Source organism: Armigeres subalbatus, chromosome 2 (assembly GCF_024139115.2).
Source record: "Armigeres subalbatus isolate Guangzhou_Male chromosome 2, GZ_Asu_2, whole genome shotgun sequence".
Taxonomy (NCBI): domain Eukaryota; kingdom Metazoa; phylum Arthropoda; class Insecta; order Diptera; family Culicidae; genus Armigeres; species Armigeres subalbatus.
Window position 1 is genome coordinate 404796575 of NC_085140.1, and position 21809 is coordinate 404818383.

The window sequence follows — 21809 nt, forward strand, 5'->3', positions numbered from 1 at the left end:
TCGTGTAATCTGATCCTCAATTGGACTAGTGAGACCTAGACTAAAATTATGGGCACTCTCGAACTGCTGAGCAAGTTTTTGAGCCTTTTCGCCATTTGTTAATAAAATTTTATTTCCCTCTTTAAGCGCTGGAATTGGCTTTTGAGGTTTTTTAAGAATTTTCGTTAATTTCAAAAGGGTTTCGAACTGGGATCCAACTTCGAGACATTATTCTCAAAGTTGGTATTTCTCAGAATAGCGAAACGTTTTTTAATTTCATTTTGCAAATCTCGCCAAATAACTTTCAACGCGGGATCGCGAGTTCTTTGGTATTGCCTTCGCCTCACATTTTTAAGACGGATCAGTAGCTGAAGATCGTCGTCAATAATAATGGAGTTGAATTTAATTTCACATTTAGGAATTGCAATGCCTCTGGCTTCGACAATTAAGTTTGTCAAAGATACGAGAGCATTATCAATATCACTTTTGGTATCGAGAGGAATATCAACATCAAAATTCCTATCGATATACGTTTTATATAAATCCCAATCAGCCCTATGATAATTGAAAGTAGAGCTGATTGGATTATAAATGGCTTCTTGTGAGATTTCAAATGTCACAGGAAGGTGATCAGAGTCAAAGTCAGCATGAGTTACCAATTGGCCACACAGCTGACTTGAATCCGTTAAAACTAAATCAATTGTCGAAGGATTTCGAGTGGATGAAAAACAAGTTGGGCCATTGGGATATTGAATAGTATAATATCCCGCAGAACAATCTTCAAATAAAATGTTGCCGTTGGAATTGCTTTGAGCATTATTCCATGAACGGTGTTTGGCATTGAAGTCACCAATTACGAAGAATTTTGATTTGTTGCGAGTCAGAATTTGAAGATCAGCTTTCAACAAATTCTTTTGCTGCCCATTGCATTGAAAAGGTAAATAGGCTGCAATGAAGGAAAATTGACCAAAATTTGTTTCAACAGAAACTCCCAAGGTTTCAAAAACTTTGGTTTCAAACGAAGAAAATAATGTATGTTTGATACGTCTATTGATGACAATGGCGACCCCACCACAGGCGCTGTCAAGACGATCATTTCTGTAGATAAAATAATTTGGATCTCGTTTAATGGAGAGTCCTGGTTTTAAATAGGTTTCAGTTATAATGGCAATATGCACATTATGAACTGAAAGGAAGTTGAATAATTCATCTTCTTTACCCTTTAGAGAGCGGGCATTCCAATTTAGAACTTTCACACAATTATTTAGATCCATTGAAACGGAGTCCAATAACAATTTTTTGTGTGTACTTTATACCAACCTGAACAGCTTCTGGTATGGTATTTGCTTTGAACATTGCATCAATCATGTGATGCAATTGTTCAGTTAAAAAATCAAAATCGGAAGCAGTCATGCTACCTGAATCGGCAACATGACCATTAATTTCCGTTGGGACATGGGTATAAACCTCATTTTGAGAAGAGAAATTTGGTCTACCAGCAGCGATGTTTGCATACGTAGGTACATTCGAAAAATTGGAATTTACTGAAGTGCTTGCTACCCGTTGACGAGCGGCAAAATTTGTTTGTGAATTGTGGTGGGTATGAATTGCTCGACCGGTAACTGGTTTCGAAATTTGAGCGTTTGAAAAATTTCTACCCGTCGAATCTGGGATCCGATTGGAATTTCCCTCATCAATTTTGCACGGGAATTCAAAACTTTTTTGCGTGAAGGGCATTCCCAGAAATTGGATTTATGATTGCCCCCACAATTTGCACATTTAAATTTATTGGAATCTTCTCTCACAGGACATGCGTCCTTGGCGTGAGAGATTCCACCACAAATCATGCATTTAGCATCCATGTGACAATGTTTGGTTCCATGACCCCACTTTTGGCACTTACGGCACTGGGTGGGGTTTTGGAAATTTCCCCCAGGCCTGCGGAAATGTTCCCATGTAACACGGACATGAGACATAATACACGCCTTTTCCAAACTTTTCATATTATTTAGTTCACTTTTGTTAAAATGAACTAAATAAAATTCTTGAGAAATGCCCCTCTGGGAAGTACCAGAGTGGGATTTCTTTTCATCTTAATTACTTGGACTGGTGAAAATCCAAGTAATTGGGAAATTTCAATTTTAATCTCATCCAGTGATTTATCATCACTGGGGAGACCTTTCAAGACGACTTTGAACAATCGCTCAGTTTTGTCGTCGTATGTGAAGAATTTATGGCGCTTCTCAGTTAAATACTGAAGAAGACGTTTGCGATCGTCAAAGGATCCCGGCAAAACGCGGCAGTCACCCTTCCTAGCAATCTGAAATGAAACCTTGATCCCTTGAAGGTTACTCAAGATTTCATTCCGAAAGCCAGAAAACTCGGCAACAGATACCACAATTGGCGGAATCCTTTGCTTTTTCACATGGATCGAATCACCTGGGCTAGAGGTAGATGCGATCTGCTCAATTTCGTCATTAATCGAATCGAACTGATTGCTCAGTTCGATTGGAGAAGAATTATTTCCGATATTAGAGTTAGAAGGAATATCTGAATTCTCCAGCTTCCTTCTATTTTTCCCGCGCTTTGGCAGGACGGTCTTGAAACCTTGTTTCTTTGAAGGAAGTGGAGAATTCAGAGACTCCCTTCCTCTTGTTTTTATTAATGCTCATGGCTGAGCGTGGAGACGTGACCTTCTAAGAGGTTTTTTCCCAGAACGGTGTCCCTGCAGGATTACCACCGCTTGTCGGAATTTTACTTCCGCAAACGGGTCCAACGTAAAACGAAGGCACGGGTCCTTGCAAAGATCGTAACGGGATCAGTGGGTACAAATAGCGCTAAGAAGCACCGTTGAAATTAAAATAGCTTCGGGTAGTATAAAAAACTTCCTTCCGCAACGAGAGAAAGAACCGCACAGCACGAAAGCACGATGCGGTCTGATGACAAAAACAATCTTTTATTGTTCGGCACTGTTGTAGTTTATGAACAAAACAGAATATTGGAGGAAATTATGATGTAAAATATATATTAGATCAATTCTATGTGTTGGGGCTTACCCGTTCCTTTTCGAAGGATTTTCTTCCGTCTATTTGGTAGACGGCCCAGAAGATCATCCACGACGAATCACACCAACAACGGGAACAATAAGCTGGCACCACATGCGATACAGCATTAGCCTTTGCACAAATAATAGCTCATTTGATTGAATGATCCTATGCTTCGATCACTGCTTGGCAACTTGGAGACCTAAGTTATGCTTAAGCACACACTGTACGATCACGGTTTACTGTATACGCTTAGTATGAACTATGCACTTCGGATACTAAGTAACTATTCGATATTCACATTGGATGAAAAATAGTTCTTTATTCTTCCGCACGGGATCGATTGAACAATACTGTCCTGTTGACCGTTCAGATGTATATTTATAACTGATCAACTTACGCTAATATTTACAATCTCCTTCGTTCTTCTATATACATCATCCGATGGCCACTACAACACAGTGGACATCGGTCAGCGTATTATACATACGCATTTGTGCTCTCTACAGGCTTGAGCGTGAGAAGTAGAGTTCGAAAATAGGCCGGTTCAAATATAATTAGTTCATTACTCATCATTCCGGCCACCTTGAACTGGCCTAGCTAGATCAACACTGTTATACTAACTTAAACTCAAAATCTTATATTCTGCATCTACTAATGATCGCCGACTGATGGAAACTGTCGAAGCGATGGCTGGATATCGTGACTGATCGGCAACGGTCAGCTGCGGTTACGGCGCTGGTCACGAGATACGATGCAGGGATGCCGACGAGAGCAATAACGTCGGTGTCGTCGGTGACAGGTTTCAAAACGTCTGGGAAAAGAAAAGACCAGGTAGCCTTGACAGGGTTACAGTAAGGAATTGGAACCGCAATTACCTGCTTGGTTCCCGCGAAGGCCTCGAGCAGATTTCGGCGTGCTCTACCAGGTTTCTTATTCTATGGAATCCGGATACTGTTCCGGCATTGGTAGTAGCGCAATCTTTGCGACGGGGCGGACGACTGCTTCGGCTGTTGGGGTTCTTAGGGTGACGACACGAACCACTCCGTCTTTGCCCGGATGAACCTTGGTGATCCTTCCGAGTGGCCATTGGATAGGTGGCAAGTTGTCGTCCTTGATAACCACCACGGTACCTGGTGTAATGGTGACTGGTGGTTTGCGTTTCATTGCTCGGGATTGAAGCTGCTGGAGGTACTCGGGAACCCACCGGGACCAAATTCGTTGGAATCGTTTCTGGGTCAACTCAAAGTGGGTCAGACGGTTGTCCGGGATGTCGCACAGATTGCGATCCGGGACGGCTTGAAGGCTGGTTCCGACCAAGAAATGTCCTGGAGTCAAAACTTCTAGATCTGCTGGGTCGGTTCGAATCGGAACTAGGGGTCTGGAGTTGAGGTACATCTTTATCTGTGCCAATAGAGTACACATGTCCTTATAGATGATGTTGGTATGGCCGATTTCGCGCATCATATTATATTTAACAGATTTGACGGCTGCCTCCCATAAAACGCCAAAGTGTGGGGCGCGGGGAGGGATGAACCGCCAAACGACTTCGTTTGTCGCGCACCAGTCTTGAATCTGCTTCCGATCGGCTTGGTTAGTCTTCAGCATCTCGTAGATTCTGCGTAGCTCATTTGCTGCACCCTTGAAGGCGGTGCCATTGTCGCTATGGATTTCACTCATCCTTCCACGACGAGCGACGAAACGGCGGAGGGCGGCCAGAAAGGCCGGCGTAGACAAATCGGAAACGAGTTCAATGTGAACGGCACGGGTAGCGAAACATACAAAAATGGCTATGTACGCCTTGGTTGGTGCCCGGTTGCGAACCGGGGACTTGATGTATACGGGGCCGCAGTAGTCGATCCCACATATAGCGAATGGCCTCGACGGTGTGACTCGTGATGTCGGTAGATCGGCTATACTCTGCTGCACCAGGACAGGTTTGATACGAAAGCACTTATGGCACTGGTGATACGTGCGGCGAACAAGGTTCCGACCACCGATGATCCAATACTTCTGGCGAATCGTGGCGAGCATCAGCTGGGGACCAGCGTGGAGTAGAACTTGGTGATAGTGCATGACCAGCAGAGCGGATAAAGGGTGTTTGGACGAGAGAACAATCGGATGCTTCACTTCTTCAGAGACGTTGGCATTTCCGAGTCTCCCACCGACACGGATGATGCCTTCCTTGTCGACCTTCGGTTTCAACCATTTCAATGGTGTTGATGATGGGAGACGCTCCCCAGAGCGAATGTTGGACAATTCTTCCGGAAATAATTCACGTTGAGCTAGACGACACAGAGCTATGTCTGCTTCGTGATAGTCGACAGAGGTCAAGGACTCGAACGGTTGGATGGTGGTTTTCTCGGAGGCTGCTTTCAGCGCACGGAAATATCGCATCCAGTATGCGACGGATTGGCGAAGTTTGGTGAAGGTGGAATACAGACTGAAGAGCTGATCGAAAAATTGAGCATCGAAAGTGACTGCCATGGCCACTGTAGTTTTGGATTTAGACATCCAGCATGGATCGTGGGATGGCATTTCGCTAGCTGGCCACTCCGATGGTGGCAAGGATAGCCATTCTGGTCCATTCCACCACAGCAAATGTTGCTCGATGTCGACAGGATCAACGCCACGGGAGAGAGGATCAGCTGGGTTGGAATCACCGGAAACATGGTTCCAGTGGCAGGATTGTGTAGTTTCTTGGATCATGGCCACTCGATTAGCCACAAACGTCTTCCATCGGCACGCTGGAGACCCCAACCAGTGGAGGACAGTAGACGAATCTGTCCACAGGAAAACTTCAGCGGACTTCGGTATATAATTAACAACTTTCTTGAAGAGGTTGGACGCTAATACTGCTCCACACAGCTCCAGACGTGCGATGGTTTGTGGTTTGCCCAAAGGAGCAACCTTGGACTTGGATGTAAGCAGCTGAATACGAATAACTCCAGCGGATTCTGACCGGACGTAACAGCATGCTCCATAAGCCTTCTGCGAAGCATCGGAGAAAATGTGGAATTGGATTGAGGTTGCGTTTGCCACGAACACACAGCGGGAAATGCGGAGGGTAGCGATGGTATCGAGAGTGCCATGATATTGCTTCCACTCATGTTGCAGGGTTGCCGGCAGAGGACGATCCCACTCATATGGATCTCCGGCTTCAGTTTTCAGCGCCCATAAGCGCTGCATGAACAGCTTGGCGACGACAATTGTTGGTCCCACCAGGCCAAGTGGATCAAAAATCTGTGCAATGTACGACATGATCTTTCTCTTTGTTGGTACGGCTGCCGGCAGCAGTTGAACCTTGAACGCCATCATATCGGACTTCGGTTCCCAGATTAGTCCGAGTGTGGAAACGGACTGGGTGTCTTGGAGATCGTGATATGGTGCTATTGCCAAATCTTCGACAGGAATATCGGCAAGGACTTAGGCGAGTTTGACGCCCACTTCTTCAACGGAAATCCCGCTGATGCTAACATGGCGGATGTTTCTTGGCGGACTCGGATGGCGGATTCAACATCATCAGATCCAGAGAGGAAATCATCCACGTAGAAATCCTTCTGAACCTTCGGTGCTGCAGCTGGATATTCTTCGGAAGTGTCTTGTGCAATTCGTTGGAGGGTACGGGTGGCCAAGAATGGCGCGGATGCGAAACCATACGTCACAGTTTGCAACTCGTAAGTAGCGATCGGTTGGCTTGGATGGGGACGCCAAAGCACTAGCTGATATCGGCGGAATGAAGGATGCACCAGTATTTGCCGATACATCTTTTCAACATCCGCGACGAGTGCAATCTGGTGGCTACAGATCTTCCTGAACAACGGGTCCAACCAACTGCAGGTCGTTCACAGAGAACCCAGATGATGTCTTGCATGAAGCATCAAAGACAACTCGAATCTTAGTGGTGGTGCTGGATTCTTTGAACACCGGATGGTGCGGAAGGTAGCAGTGCGGCTGGGCTTCGTCTACTGGATCTACGAGTCTCACCATGTGGCTTAGGCGTTCGTAATCTTCCATGAAGCGACAGTAGGTCTCCTTGGTGGCTGGATCTCGCTCAAGTCGTCTTTCAAGGCTCAGGAAACGGCGTTCGGCGATTGATCGAGATTCACCGAGAGTGACGAACAGATCGCGAGTGGTGGTAGTGGAAAACAATTCTTCACAGAGATTTTCTTCAGCGGTGAACTTGGAACACTGTTCAACAACCTCGAGATCCCAGAACTTTTGTAGGGCTTGTTCCAGGTTGCGGTCCACCGTGGTAAGATGGCAGATCTTTTGGATTCCGGGTACATGGATGGGTACTTTCCCGGAAACAGTCCATCCGAAGACGGTCTCGACGAAGACAGGCTCGCCTTCGCCAAGGGATATTTTGCTGCCGGTGTGCAGCTCGTGACAGATTTCTCCTCCAACAACCAGATCAATGTCAGCGGGAACGTGGAATTTTGGATCGGCTAATGGAACTTCTGGAAATTTCCACGTGGACGTATCTACCGGAGTGGTTGGCAAACAGACGGTAGGCCTTTTCAGGATCAGGAACTCGAGCGTGGTACTGTACGAAGACAGCCTGGACTTGATGGTAGCAGTCAATTTGCGCTTGATCTGCTTGGAGGATTCGCCGATTCCAAACACGGCAAGATCTGCCTTCGCACGGCGGAGGTTGAGTGTATTGGCCAATTTTTTCGTAATGAAGCTACACATCGATCCTGAATCGAGTAGTGCACGAGCGGAGTGCTCCATGCCGTTCTGGTCTACAACAAGAAGAGTAACCGTTTCTAGCAGGACGGTGGATTGGTACGAATGTACCGACATACTGACTTGGGAGTTCGGATTCGCTGATCCGGGGACTACGTCGATGTTCGACATGGCTGGATTCGGTTGCTGGGACGGTTGACCAGGTACAGCAACAGGAGTGGACGAAAATTGAGCGGTTGGATTCTGGTGCAGGAGAGTGTGGTGTTTTTGATGGCAGCTTCGGCAGTCGTACTTGGATGTACAATTTCTGCCTTGGTGTCCAGTGCGGAAGCAATTCCAGCATAAACGCTTCTGGGATACCAGCTCACGGCGCTGGCGAACGGACATCTTCGAGAATGCTGGACATTGGAACAGGAAGTGACTTTCTGGACAAGCTATACAGCTCGGAGCGTAGGATTTGGATTCGGTTGTGGCGGAATTGGATACCATTTTGACGAACTTCTTCGGAACCTGTGTGAAACCGGCCACCTTGACTTGGCCGGGCTGATTGGAGCGGATCTGCAGATCGGATACTACGGATTTTAACATTCGGACCCGTTGATACAGGAAATCGACCAACTCTGGGTAGGATACATTCTCCAAGCCGCTTGTCTTCTCCTCCCAGGCCCGGAGGGTCGTTGGATCCAACTTGTAACTCAGTAGGTTGATCAACGGGGTATCCCAGTGAATAACTGGTTCATCCAGTTTCGAAAGTGCCCTCACATATCTTTGGTAATCGTCAACAAGATCGTGCAGTTCTTTCGGCGACTCCCTCTTGAGTGGTGCAAGATCGTACAAGGCTCGGAACAGCTGACGCTTCAGGAACCGCTTGTTGTCGTAGCGTTTCAGCAGAGCGTCCCATGTCGATGCATAGTTGTCCGCTTCTATGTCGACTGTCTCGAATGGCTTATGAGCTTCTCCCTCGAGAGATTGTAGGAGGTATTGTAACTTCGCTACGGTAGGAATATCCGCATTGGAATGCACCATCGAGGTAAACGTGTCGCGGAAGGAAAGCCATCGAGAAAAATCACCGTCGAATCTTGGCAGGTCGATCTTGGGTAACCGGAGATGAAATCCTGACGAAACGTGCTGTTGGTTAGCTATCATCGATGAGTTCAACGCTGCTTGACTTGGATCGGTTGACCGCTTCATCAAGAGGAATCCTTTGGCCTTGCAGAATCTCGTCTCGAATGCAGCTCGCTCTTGCAAATGCTCGTCGAACATCTCGGGAGAATCAAACTTCTCAATTTCCGCCTGGATCTCTTGGAACTCCATGTAGACACGGTCCAAAGACTCAAGGCGGATCGAAATCTGGTAGACGTCCTGCTCATCGTTGTACATTTTGATAAAGCCTTCCACGGATTCATGAACCACCATCAATGCCTTCCGCTTCATCATGTACTCGGCCAGCTTCTTCTCCGGTTTCGACATTTTGTCACAGTCACTTCACTACTTCACTACCACCACAGATCGACAGAACGGAAACGGAATACGGAAGAACGGTACGTAAAATCGTTAACGGACTCCTTCCCGGCGCGTCGTACCGTCTTCTACGCGACGCGGATTCGGAAACTGACACAAATCGCACGAATAAATCCTTCCCGTCGCGGTGTGCCACTTTCTACGCGGACGGAACCCGAGAATAGCACGCAATCGCACGAATAACTCCTTCCCGTCGCGGGCGTACCATTCACGCGACGACTCACTTACCACCCACCACCACCAAATGCGTGCAAATGAAAACAACTTAATTTATCAATTTGCAATTTATTATGATCAGATAATTACTATCAATCAACTTTATCCAATCTTCGCAATCTGACACACCGTTGCTTCGCCAGAGCAAACGGGTCGAAAAGTCTATTGTGGAGCCTACTGTACACTTTGCGCGCTCTGCAGATGGCACCGGATAATAATGGCCTGCTTGGCTTGGACACAAGCTATTAATAACAATCGCCACCGGTCAACAAAAGATAGTGCCAGCGCGCGGAAGAAAACGAAATGGTGTACTCACCGTACCTGCCCTTCTGGTCGGGGGAACCTTCGATCCGGCTCAAAGGACCAATGATGGGGCTTACCCGTTCCTTTTCGAAGGATTTTCTTCCGTCTATTTGGTAGACGGCCCAGAAGATCATCCACGACGAATCACACCAACAACGGGAACAATAAGCTGGCACCACATGCGATACAGCATTAGCCTTTGCACAAATAATAGCTCATTTGATTGAATGATCCTATGCTTCGATCACTGCTTGGCAACTTGGAGACCTAAGTTATGCTTAAGCACACACTGTACGATCACGGTTTACTGTATACGCTTAGTATGAACTATGCACTTCGGATACTAAGTAACTATTCGATATTCACATTGGATGAAAAATAGTTCTTTATTCTTCCGCACGGGATCGATTGAACAATACTGTCCTGTTGACCGTTCAGATGTATATTTATAACTGATCAACTTACGCTAATATTTACAATCTCCTTCGTTCTTCTATATACATCATCCGATGGCCACTACAACACAGTGGACATCGGTCAGCGTATTATACATACGCATTTGTGCTCTCTACAGGCTGGAGCGTGAGAAGTAGAGTTCGAAAATAGGCCGGTTCAAATATAATTAGTTCATTACTCATCACTATGAATATTTTTCTCTTCTCGTTGTTCACTAATAAAACAATTATCGATTTTGGAAATTCTGTTACAAAATCAATTTCATCATGCTGGCCAAAAATAGTACATCATCTTCTTCTATGACTTTACATTCCAACTGGAACTTGGCCTGCTTTTTAACTTAGTATTCTATTAGAATTTCCTCAGTTATTAATTGAAATCTTTTCTATGCCCGCCTATAAGTATGTATCTTGTGTTGGCTAAATGGGAACCCTATAATAAGATGGATAGGTCTTTAATCTGAGGCAAGAATACGCTTTACATGGTACCAAAGATCTAAATATCAAAAGAAAGAATTTTAGAATACATTCACAGTATATTTCCACCTAAAATGAAAAATGAGAAAAGTAATGATTCCGAGTTTGCTTCTAAATAGAGCTCAGACGTTTCACAACGCAACACAATGAGTCAGTTGGGTGCCTTCATTGGAACTTTTATCCATATTGGCCTCCACTTAACTTTTTTTTTGCACGTTTTCCTTTCTGAGTATTAACTCCAGAGAATGTGAAGTGCATTTTGCATATTACAAGATGCAAAAGCGTAGGTACAATAATCCGCTCGTTTACAAGCGCAAACCCGCATCCCCAGACGAGTAAAAATCCGAAGCAAAATAAATCAGATTAATTGAAAAGATATGTCTCTTCAGCAGCCAGTGCCATGTGTTGTTCCGGGGTGTCAAGCAACTTCCCGTGGGGCGTGCATGACGTGCCCCGTTGGATGCGTTTTCCTGGGCGTGCTGGTTGTGTGCAACAGTCACTGGCTGGTGTCGAGATGCACGTTGCTCCACCATGAGTTGCCATTATTCTTCCTCTATTCTATACTTTCGTTTCCCAGCTTCCGTGCGCAGCGCTGTGGACTTTCGAGATGAAGAGGCCCAAGGCCATATGCAGCAGAAGAGACCGAGCAAGAAAAAGCTAGCGAGAACTTTACGCTCCTGCATTTGGCTTTTCGCAAGGGTGAGGCCCTTTGATTACGTTACACATTGCAGGGACATCGCATTTTTCATCATATGTGGTTTGTTAACGTTGAGAATGTCACTCACGCCTTCAACAAACTGGACATAATTGCATGACGTGACGTAATCAAATGATTGTATCCCAGCATGTGATCAGGCATTTTCCTGTAATGCTGTTGAATGCCGCTGGGCACAGATGCCAACAGCTAGACTGCTGCTTGCTGTTGTTGTTGTTAGCGTTGATGATGATGATGATGAAAAACGAGGCGAACATATGTAAACCCCACCACCATTCGTTCCTACCGGTAGTTTTCAACTTCATCGAGTGGCTGATGTAAGGCTGATGGTAAGGCAACAGAGACCAAGCCATTTAACTACGTACAAGCGTGTAGCTTTTCTAATTAAGGTAAATGGATCAACAGTTGTCAGTTCGAGGTATTCATTGTTCATTAATAGCTCAGCCGATGGCGCTGTCAGCGCGCAGATTTAACTTGGTAACAGATGAAGCTTGAAGTTGATTGATTGAATCATGGCTGTGGGGAATGGATCGTGATAAATTGAGTGTGGATAGAGGTCTAATGACACATGCAAGACAAGATAATGGGAACCAACTACAAATACATGATGCGAAAATGTTGAAGCCCGCATGTGAAGCAGTTTAGGAACATTGGAATTCCTCGAGCCACAATCGCGACACAATTGCGTACGTTTTCTTGTTATTTCACCAGATTACTACTTGGCAGTTTGGTCTTAAATGAGCATTTCAATGTTGACTATGCAACATACATTTCATTTACTGTCTCAAACACGTCTCCCATTAGAATACGGGATACCAATCGTCACAAGAACTGCTCGGCTTCAGAAATATTGATATGATTGGGTTATTATGGAGACGCATGGTGCGTGGAATGCTCCACTGCTTGCTTTGGAATCGAATACGACATCTCAGCGAATGTAGAAGAGCGTTGTGCCAAACCCCTGATTGATTACTTTCCTTAGTATCCCATATTAACACTGCAACCTCTGCAGAAAGCGTGGAACGGCAACTTTGCCCCGATATATCTCAGGTGTTTTTAGTCCAATTGTCATGATTCTTTTCCAATCTGTAAGATATCAGAATTTCGTTAGCGACAATAGATTGTAAATCCATGCATTTGCCGCTGAGAACCAGCCGGAATATTCAGTTCATATTTGTTTTTGCAGCACTTACAAGTTGCAATCTCAACTGATAAATAAAATGGCAAGTAATGACGATATATCAAATTTAGGATTAAGGATTTATTTGAGGTTTTATATTCATTATCAATTTTTTGGGAAACGACTGTGGGGTTTAATCATAGATCATTAATTAACGGCTACGCAGTATGATATGATTAAAACGAGTTTTTATTCGTCCGACGTTTCGACACGGGAAGAAGACACTAATCCCGTGTCGAAACGTCGGACGAATAAAAACTCGTTTTAATCATATGAGACTGCGTAGCCGTTAATTAATGATCTATGATATTCATTATCTTCTTCTTGGAATTACATCCCCACACTGGGTCAGAGCCGCCTCGCAGCTTAGTGTTCATTAAGCACTTCCACAGTTATTAACTGCGAGGTTTCTTAACCAGGTTACCATTTTTGCATTCGTATATCATGAGGCTAGCACGATGATACTTCTATGCCCAGGGAACTCGAGACAATTTCCAATCCGAAATTTGCCTAGACCGGCACCGGGAATCGAACCCAGCCACCCTCAGCATGGTTTTGCTTTGTAGCCGCGCGTCTTACCGCACGGCTAAGCAGGGCCCACATTAGGAGTTTAGGAACTTGAGAATAAAAAAAAAAATCGGAATTTGGGAATTTAATAATTTAGGAATTCATGAGTTTAGAAACATAGGAATTTAGAAGCTTGGTAGTTTAGGAATTTGAGAGTCCCTGAATTTAGGCATTTAAGAATTTGAGAAAAGTTTCCAATTAGAAATTTCAGAATTTAGGAATTCAGGAATTCAGGAATTTTGAACTTTGAAAAATTAGGGATTCAGGAATTTATGAATTTATGTGTTTAGGTATTTGGAAAGTTAGCAATTTAACAATTTACGAAATTATTAATTTACGAACATAGGAATTTGAGAAGTTATGGATTTCAGAATTTAGGAATTTGGGTACAGAAATTTCTTCTGCAGCTCCACGAATATCTCCTGAAGCAATTCTTCCAAAAATTTCTCCTGTAGTTAACCAAGTAATTTCCCCTGAGGAGCCCATAGCAATTCCTCCTGGAGTTCTTTCAAAAATGCGTCATGAAGTTCCCCCAATATTACGTTCTCGAATTCCACCAGAAATTCCTCCTGGAGTTTCTACAATAACTCACCCAGAGATTTTTGAGAATTCCTTCAGAAAATCTTCCTGGAACTCCTCCAGTGGTTCCTTCTTTAGTTCCATAAGAAATTTCTCCTGGAGACCCTTTAGGAATGGCTCTGAAACTCTTCGGGGAATCCATTATTTCCTAGGGGATTCCTTTCTCTAAAGTTTCTCCAAAAAATCCTGTTCCTCCAGAAATATTTCTCTTTTGATTTTTAAAGGAGCTCTTCTGGGATTTTTTTCTTGGAGTTTCTTGGAGGAATTTCTCCTGGAGCTTCTCATAGAGTTTCTTCTTTGAATCTCTCTCCAGAAACTTATATTGGAGTTACTCCAAGAGTTCATCCATAATTGGAACTACTCAAAATTAGGGAATTTAAAATAATTTCCTGGAGGAATTCAGAATAAATTCCTGGAGAAATTTAGAATGAATTCCTGGGGAAATTCAGAATGAATTTTTGGGGTAATTTTGAAAATAATCCGGGAGAATAAATTCTGGGGGAATTCAAAATGAATAAATTACTGGAAGATTTCTGGATGAATTCGTGGTGGCATCCGGATGATTTCCTGGTGGAATTGAGGATGAATTCCTGGTGGAATTGAAGATGAATTCCTGGTGGACTTCAGGATGAATTACTGGTGGAGCACAGGATGAATTCCCGATGGAATTCAGGATAAATTCCTGGTGGAAATCAGCATGAATTCCTGGTGGATATCAGCATGAATTCCTGGTGGAATTCAGGATTAATTCCTGGTGAAACTCAGGATGAATTCCCGATTGAATTCAGGATGAATTCCCGATTGAATTCAGGATCAATTCCTGGTGGAATTCGGGATGAATTCCTGGTGGAATTCGGGATGAATTCCTGGTGGAATTCGGGATGAATTCCTGGTGGAATTCGGGATGAATTCCTGGTGGAATTCGGGATGAATTCCTGGTGGAATTCGGGATGAATTCCTGGTGGAATTCAGGATCAATTCCTGGTGGAATTCAGGATGAATTCCTGGTGGAATTCAGGATGAATTCCTGGTGGAATTCAGGATGAATTCCTGGTGGAATTCAGGATGAATTCCTGGTGGAATTCAGGATGAATTCCTGGTGGAATTCAGGATGAATTCCTGGTGGAATTCAGGATGAATTCCTGGTGGAATTCAGGATGAATTCTTGGTGGAATTCAGGATGAATTCCTGGTGGAATTCAGGATGAATTCCTGGTGGAATTCAGGATGAATTCCTGGTGGAATTCAGGATGAATTCCTGGTGGAATTCAGGATGAATTCCTGACGGAATTCAAGATGAATTCCTGACGGAATTCAAGATGAATTCCTGACGGAATTCAAGATGAATTCCTGACGGAATTCAAGATGAATTCGTGACGGAATTCAAGAAGAATTCCTGACGGAATTCAAGATGAATTCCTGACGGAATTCAAGATGATCTCCTAACGGAATTCAAGATGAATTCCTGATGGAATTTAAGATGAATTCCTGATAGAATTCAAGATGAATTCCTGATAGAATTCAAGATGAATTCCTGATAGAATTCAAGATGAATTCCTGATAGAATTCAAGATGAATTCCTGATAGAATTCAAGATGAATTCCTGGTGGAGTTCAGGATGAATTCCTGGTGGAATTCAGGATGAATTTCTGGTGGAATTCAGGATGAATTCCCGGTGGAATTCAGGATGAATTCCTGGTGGAATTCAGGATGAATTCCTGGTGGAATTCAGGATGAATTCCCGGAGGAATTCAGGATGAATTCCCGGAGGAATTCAGGATGAATTCCCGGAGGAATTCAGGATGAATTCCCGGAGGAATTCCGGATGAATTCCCGGAGGAATTCAGGATGAATTCCCGGAGGAATTCAGGATGAATTCCCGGAGGAATTCCGGATGAATTCGGAGGAATTCCGGATGAATTCCTGGAGGAATTCAGGATGAATTCCCGGAGGAATTCCGGATGAATTCCCGGAGGAATTCCGGATGAATTCCCGGAGGAATTCCGGATGAATTCCCGGAGGAATTCCGGATGAATTCCCGGAGGAATTCCGGATGAATTCCCGGAGGAATTCCGGATGAATTCCCGGAGGAATTCCGGATGAATTCCCGGAGGAATTCGGATGAATTCCGGGAGGAATTCGGATGAATTCCTGGAGGAATTCGGATGAATTCCTGGAGGAATTCGGATGAATTCCGGGAGGAATTCGGATGAATTCCGGGAGGAATTCGGATGAATTCCGGGAGGAATTCGGATGAATTCCGGGAGGAATTCGGATGAATTCCGGGAGGAATTCGGATGAATTCGGAGGAATTCCGGATGAATTCGGAGGAATTCCGGATGAATTCCCGGAGGAATTCCGGATGAATTCCCGGAGGAATTCCGGATGAATTCCCGGAGGAATTCCGGATGAATTCCCGGAGGAATTCCGGATGAATTCCCGGAGGAATTCCGGATGAATTCCCGGAGGAATTTCGGATGAATTCCCGGCGGAATTCCGGATGAATTCCCGGAGGAATTCCGGATGAATTCCCGGAGGAATTCCGGATGAATTCCCGGAGGAATTCAGGATGAATTCCTGGAGGGATTCAGAATGAGTTCCTGGAGGGATTCAGGATGAGTTCCTGGAGGGATTCAGGATGAATCCCCGGAGGAATTCCGGATGAATTCCCGGAGGAATTCCGGATGAATTCCCGGAGGAATTCCGGATGAATTCCCGGAGGAATTCCGGATGAATTCCCGGAGGAATTCCGGATGAATTCCCGGAGGAATTCCGGATGAATTCCCGGAGGAATTCCGGATGAATTCCCGGAGGAATTCCGGATGAATTCCCGGAGGAATTCCGGATGAATTCCCGGAGGAATTCCGGATGAATTCGGAGGAATTCGGATGAATTCGGAGGAATTCCGGATGAATTCGGAGGAATTCGGATGAATTCGGAGGAATTCCGGATGAATGCCCGGAGGAATTCCGGATGAATTCCCGGAGGAATTCCGGATGAATTCCCGGAGGAATTCCGGATGAATTCCCGGAGGAATTCCGGATGAATTCCCGAAGGAATTCCGGATGAATTCCCGGAGGAATTCCGGATGAATTCCCGGAGGAATTCCGGATGAATTCCCGGAGGAATTCAGGCTGAATTCCTGGAGGAATTCAGGCTGAATTCCCGGAGGAATTCAGGCTGAATTCCCGGAGGAATTCAGGCTGAATTCCCGGAGGAATTCAGGCTGAATTCCCGGAGGAATTCAGGCTGAATTCCCGGAGGAATTCAGGCTGAATTCCCGGAGGAATTCCGGATGAATTCCCGGAGGAATTCCGGATGAATTCCCGGAGGAATTCCGGATGAATTCCCGGAGGAATTCCGGATGAATTCCCGGAGGAATTCCGGATGAATTCCCGGAGGAATTCCGGATGAATTCCCGGAGGAATTCCGGATGAATTCGGAGGAATTCCGGATGAATTCGGAGGAATTCGGATGAATTCTCGGAGGAATTCTGGTTGAATATTCGGAGGAATTCAGGATGAATTCCCGGAGGAATTCAGGATGAATTCCCGGAGGAATTCAGGATGAATTCCCGGAGGAATTCAGGATGAATTCCCGGAGGAATTCAGGATGAATTCCCGGAGGAATTCAGGATGAATTCCCGGAGGAATTCAGGATGAATTCCCAGAGGAATTCAGGTTGAATTTCCGAAGGAATTCAGGTTGAATTCCCGGTGGAATTCAGGTTGAATTCCCGGTGGAATCCAGGATGAATTCCAGGAGGAATTCAGGATGTATTCCAAGAGAAATTCAGGATGAGTTTCAGAATCATTTCAGAATTCCCGAATGAATTTCTGGATGAATTCCTGGAGGAATTCAGGATGAATTCCTAAAGGAATTCAGGATTAATTCCTGGAGCAATTCAGGATGAAATCCAGGAGAATTTCAGAATGAATTCCTGGAGGAAAGCAGAACGAATTCCCGAATGAATTCCCGGATGAATTCAGGTTGAATTCCTGGAGGAATTCAGGATGAATTCCCGGAGGGATTCAGGATGTATTCCCGGAGGAATTCAGGATGAATTCCCGAACGAATTCCCGGATGAATTCAGGATGAATTCCCGGAGGAATTCAGGTTGAACTCCTGGAGGAATTCAGAATGAATTCCCGGAGGATTTCAGGATGAATTGCCGAAGGAATTCAGGATGAATTCCCGGAGGAATTCAGGATTGATTCCCGGAGGAACTCAGGATGAATTTCCGGAGGAATTTAGGATAAAATCTCGGAGGAATTTAGGATGAATTCCTGGTGAAATTCTGGAGGAATTTCTTAATGAATTTATTTAGGAATTTAATATTCCTTCCAGGAAGAAACTAGGATGAATTCCTGGATGAACTCTACTCCAGAATTTCGGAATCGGAAATTGGAGGAAGCTCCAAGATGAATACCTGGAGGAACTTGAGGAGGAGCTCCAGAAATAGTTTTTGGAGGGACTTCAATAAGAGTTTTTTGAGAATATACAAAAAAAGAATTTCTACTGGAGCTCCAAAAAGAATTCATGGATGAACCCCATGTACAACTATTGGAGGAAATCTACGAAGAATGGCCTCCTATATGAATCTTCTGAAGGAATCCCAGAAGTAATATTTGGAAGAACTCCAAAAGAAATTGATGATGGAATTACAAAATAAATTTCTAGAGAAACTACAGAAAAGTTGCCTGGAGGAACTCTAGGGGAAATTCTGAAGGAGGAATCTCTGGAGCAATTTCTTGACGAATTCTTGACGGAATTTTAAGGGGAATTCCGGGTTTAACTCCAGGATTAACTCCTCGTTCTGTAAAACGAATTCTAGGAGGATCTTCAAGATGAATCCCTGGATGAACTTCGGGAAGTATTTCGTTTGGAACTTCGGGAAGAATTCTTGGGTTTGCTCCAGGTTCCGAATGTTTCTTCCGGAATTCCTCTAATAATCCCTGGATTTCCTACATAAATTCCTCTTGAAATTTCTCCAGATGTTCATCCTGGATCTAGTAACTCTTTCTAGAATTCCTTCCTCCACGAACTAACATATAGGTTCTTTCTGGAATTCTTTCGAAAGTTCCTCCTGAAATTCATCCTGAACTTCTTCCTGAAAATCCTCCAGGTGTTCTTCTTCAAATTTCTGTGAGAATTATTCCAAGACTTTCTCCAAATACTGGAATTCTCCAAATTTTCCTACTGGAATTCCTGAAGAAACTTCTCATGGAAATCCTCCTGGAACTACTTTTGGAATTTCTGCAGGAATTCAAATTTTTTTCCTGTAATTCCTACAAGTATTCATCAACGAATTCCTCCTGAATTACTTCAGCATAACCTCCCATGAATTCCTTCCTGAATTTTAATAGGTTTCAAGTGCATCACTAATAATACCTCCAGCAACTTTAACCTTCCAAAAATTCAATTGAAAACATTTTAAGATCTTTACTGAAAGTCCCTCCTGTTTCAGTAGAAAAAAACCTTCATAATTTCAAAAAGAAACACCAGATCATCACAATTAATAATAAATTCCCCATAATCCAAAAGGAACCCTCCACTCAGAAAATACTCAGGTTCGCGTGGGAGTGCTATTAGAATTATAAACATTTTAAACTTTGTTTACAAAAGCAGATAAGTCGTTTTAAAAATTTGTATATTGAACTGTTTTTAATTAAGTACTGGAACGTAATAGTACCATCTAAAAAAATCGTTTTCTCAACCCTCCTTGTTTAGGTCAAACTAGCTTTCTACCTATATTTGCGCCATGTTACTTTCGTGATAATTCGCTTGGTATTAGATTGAAATATCAATAATACAAAAGTTTTAAAACATCATTAAAAAATTTCATAGATTTTTTCCAAAGAAACCTGTCACACCTTTTATCGGTAAAAGAAGATGTTTCAACATCCATCAATCTTCTATTGACGCGACATACAATACAATGCTCCGTTACGATGGCACAAGTTACCCAGCAGCCAGCACAGTCGGAAACGTTCAGCAGCAATAGCGATTGAAGCTGCATGATTTGGAGAATCTTTATCTGGTTTATTTTATTTAACATGCAATCATTACGAATGCTTAACATCCTTCTCGCAGGATTTTTCCTTCAGTCAGCGTGTGCCTCATCGTCTTCGTTGAACCAATGCCACGTTGCTTTCGCTGTCCATGTGAGATCCTTGCGGAAGAAAAGGCTGACAGCATGGCACATGAGAAACGAAGCAAAACGGCATCTGGAGAAAGTCGTTGTTGTACGAAGATGCTTGCTTGGTGCAGCCACTGCAGCTTCCATTTCTCAAATTAGATTTGTCGAAATGAATTCGTTATTCAACGTTAAACTCAATTTTCCATGGCAGATAGTTTCACCTAGATATCATTCTGACGAGATTGCAGTTGGAGCTCGAATGTAGCGAATGTGGCGCGGGCTGGGGATGTTTTAAGTGAGGACAACGGTTGCGTGTGCACATACGTTCCTACCGGCACATATGGACTGGAAAAGGAAGGAAGGGTTTTCTCCAACTTCGCCGGCGGCTGAGGAACACCGCCTTTTCAGCATATATTTGCAGTGGCAGGGACCAGCAGCCCCATAACTGCTTGTAAGTTGACTGTAATTGAGGAACTTGCTGCTGCAGCAGCGTCAGCTAACGGAGTTCTTCTCGGAGAAAGGAAAGGAACATCTGTTGCATCCTGCGCGAGACTCTTGGGTCTCGGAAACTAAAAAGTGTGCTCGCTTGGGGGGTGTTCGTTGATATTTATGATTATGAATGATTCATATTTCATTCGCTAGCTAACAGCTTCTACAGAAGGTTGGTTGTGTAGATAATATTATTATGGAAACACTAGTAGGAACATACTTTTTCAGCAATGAACACAAATGCAGTGACTGGCTGTTCAATTTATGTTGAGAACTTGAAGATCTACAAGTTATTTTTTTTAAATTTTATTTATTGCATGACAAGTGTAGACACAGTTTTCACTTTTTGTATAGGCATATGTATGAACAGGCAGATTTCTAGAAGTACATGGATGGAGCATTTCACCTCTGGGAATATTTTTTTCCAACTTTTTCATCTATGTATAACTGTTTTGTTTTTTGACAAAATCACCCGCAGTTTTCAGGGGCCTCTTCAAAATAATGTAAAGATGAGCGGAATTTAATGTTTACAGCGCCACCTAAAGGAAAAAAAATGGAAATTATGCATTTTCCCATATATTTAGACGGTTTTTATCCATATAAACTTTATACTCGTTGAGCATCCATTTAGACGGATCTGGCTAAAATGTTTAGGGTAGCTTCTGAGAGCAAAAAATTCAAATTTATTTTCAAGGGGCATATGTCTCGAAAAAAATATTTAAGGTTTTTTTCATATAAGTGTGGTCCACACCCTACTTTACATATGTCCAGAAGAACGAATTAGTAATGATTGTGCCAAGTTACTAAAAAGTTAACTTCACTTTTTTTTTCAAATCACATGCAGGCCAAAACGCGTCTGTGGATGTCATAGTTTGACAAGGGCGTGTGCCATAAATGACTTATTTATAAATTATTATTAATTAAAAAGTGAGAAATGTAAGAATTGAAAAGTTTGAAAATAGAAATGAAAAGTAACGAGTGATGGAGAGTGAGAAAAAAGAAACGATAATTGAGAAGTAGAAATCGAGAGTTCCACTAAAAAAGATTATAAAATCAACCGAGAATTGTAAAATAGGACTGGGCATGGGAATTGAGTGGAGAAATGGGCGAAGCGAGAAGTAAGAAAGAGAATTGAAAAGTGCGAAGTAACAGTAAGAGGTCAGAAATGAGATATGATAAGTGAAAAATGACAAGCAAGAAGTAACATGTGAGAAGTAATAATCGCGATACTTGTTGTGAGAAATGATAAGTGAAAAACACAAGAGGAATGTTTAGTAATTAGTAAAACAATTCGATTAGCGGACTGTATTTCACTATCTTCTCAATGCTTCTGTCTCCTCTTCGCTGCGGATCACTTTTGCTCCTTTCGATCAATTTCCGCACTTTCAACCTCTTCGAATATGTTCTGTTTTGACGCAGGCACACACACGGTAATTAATTTGTGATTTCTTCCACTGC

The 21809-nt window shown here is 43.5% G+C and overlaps 2 protein-coding genes across 2 annotated transcripts; both read right to left on the reverse strand.

The window, feature by feature from the left end:
• Positions 1-3956: 3956 nt before the first annotated feature.
• LOC134210249 (uncharacterized) lies at positions 3957-6341 on the reverse strand. Its single transcript, XM_062686291.1, has one exon. It carries the CDS (start codon positions 6339-6341, stop codon positions 3957-3959), a length of 2385 nt encoding a protein of 794 aa, XP_062542275.1.
• A 483-nt stretch (positions 6342-6824) lies between these two features.
• LOC134210250 (uncharacterized) lies at positions 6825-9182 on the reverse strand. Its single transcript, XM_062686292.1, has one exon. The coding sequence runs from the start codon at positions 9180-9182 to the stop codon at positions 6825-6827; it is 2358 nt and encodes a 785-aa protein (XP_062542276.1).
• Between the last annotated feature and the right edge of the window lie 12627 nt (positions 9183-21809).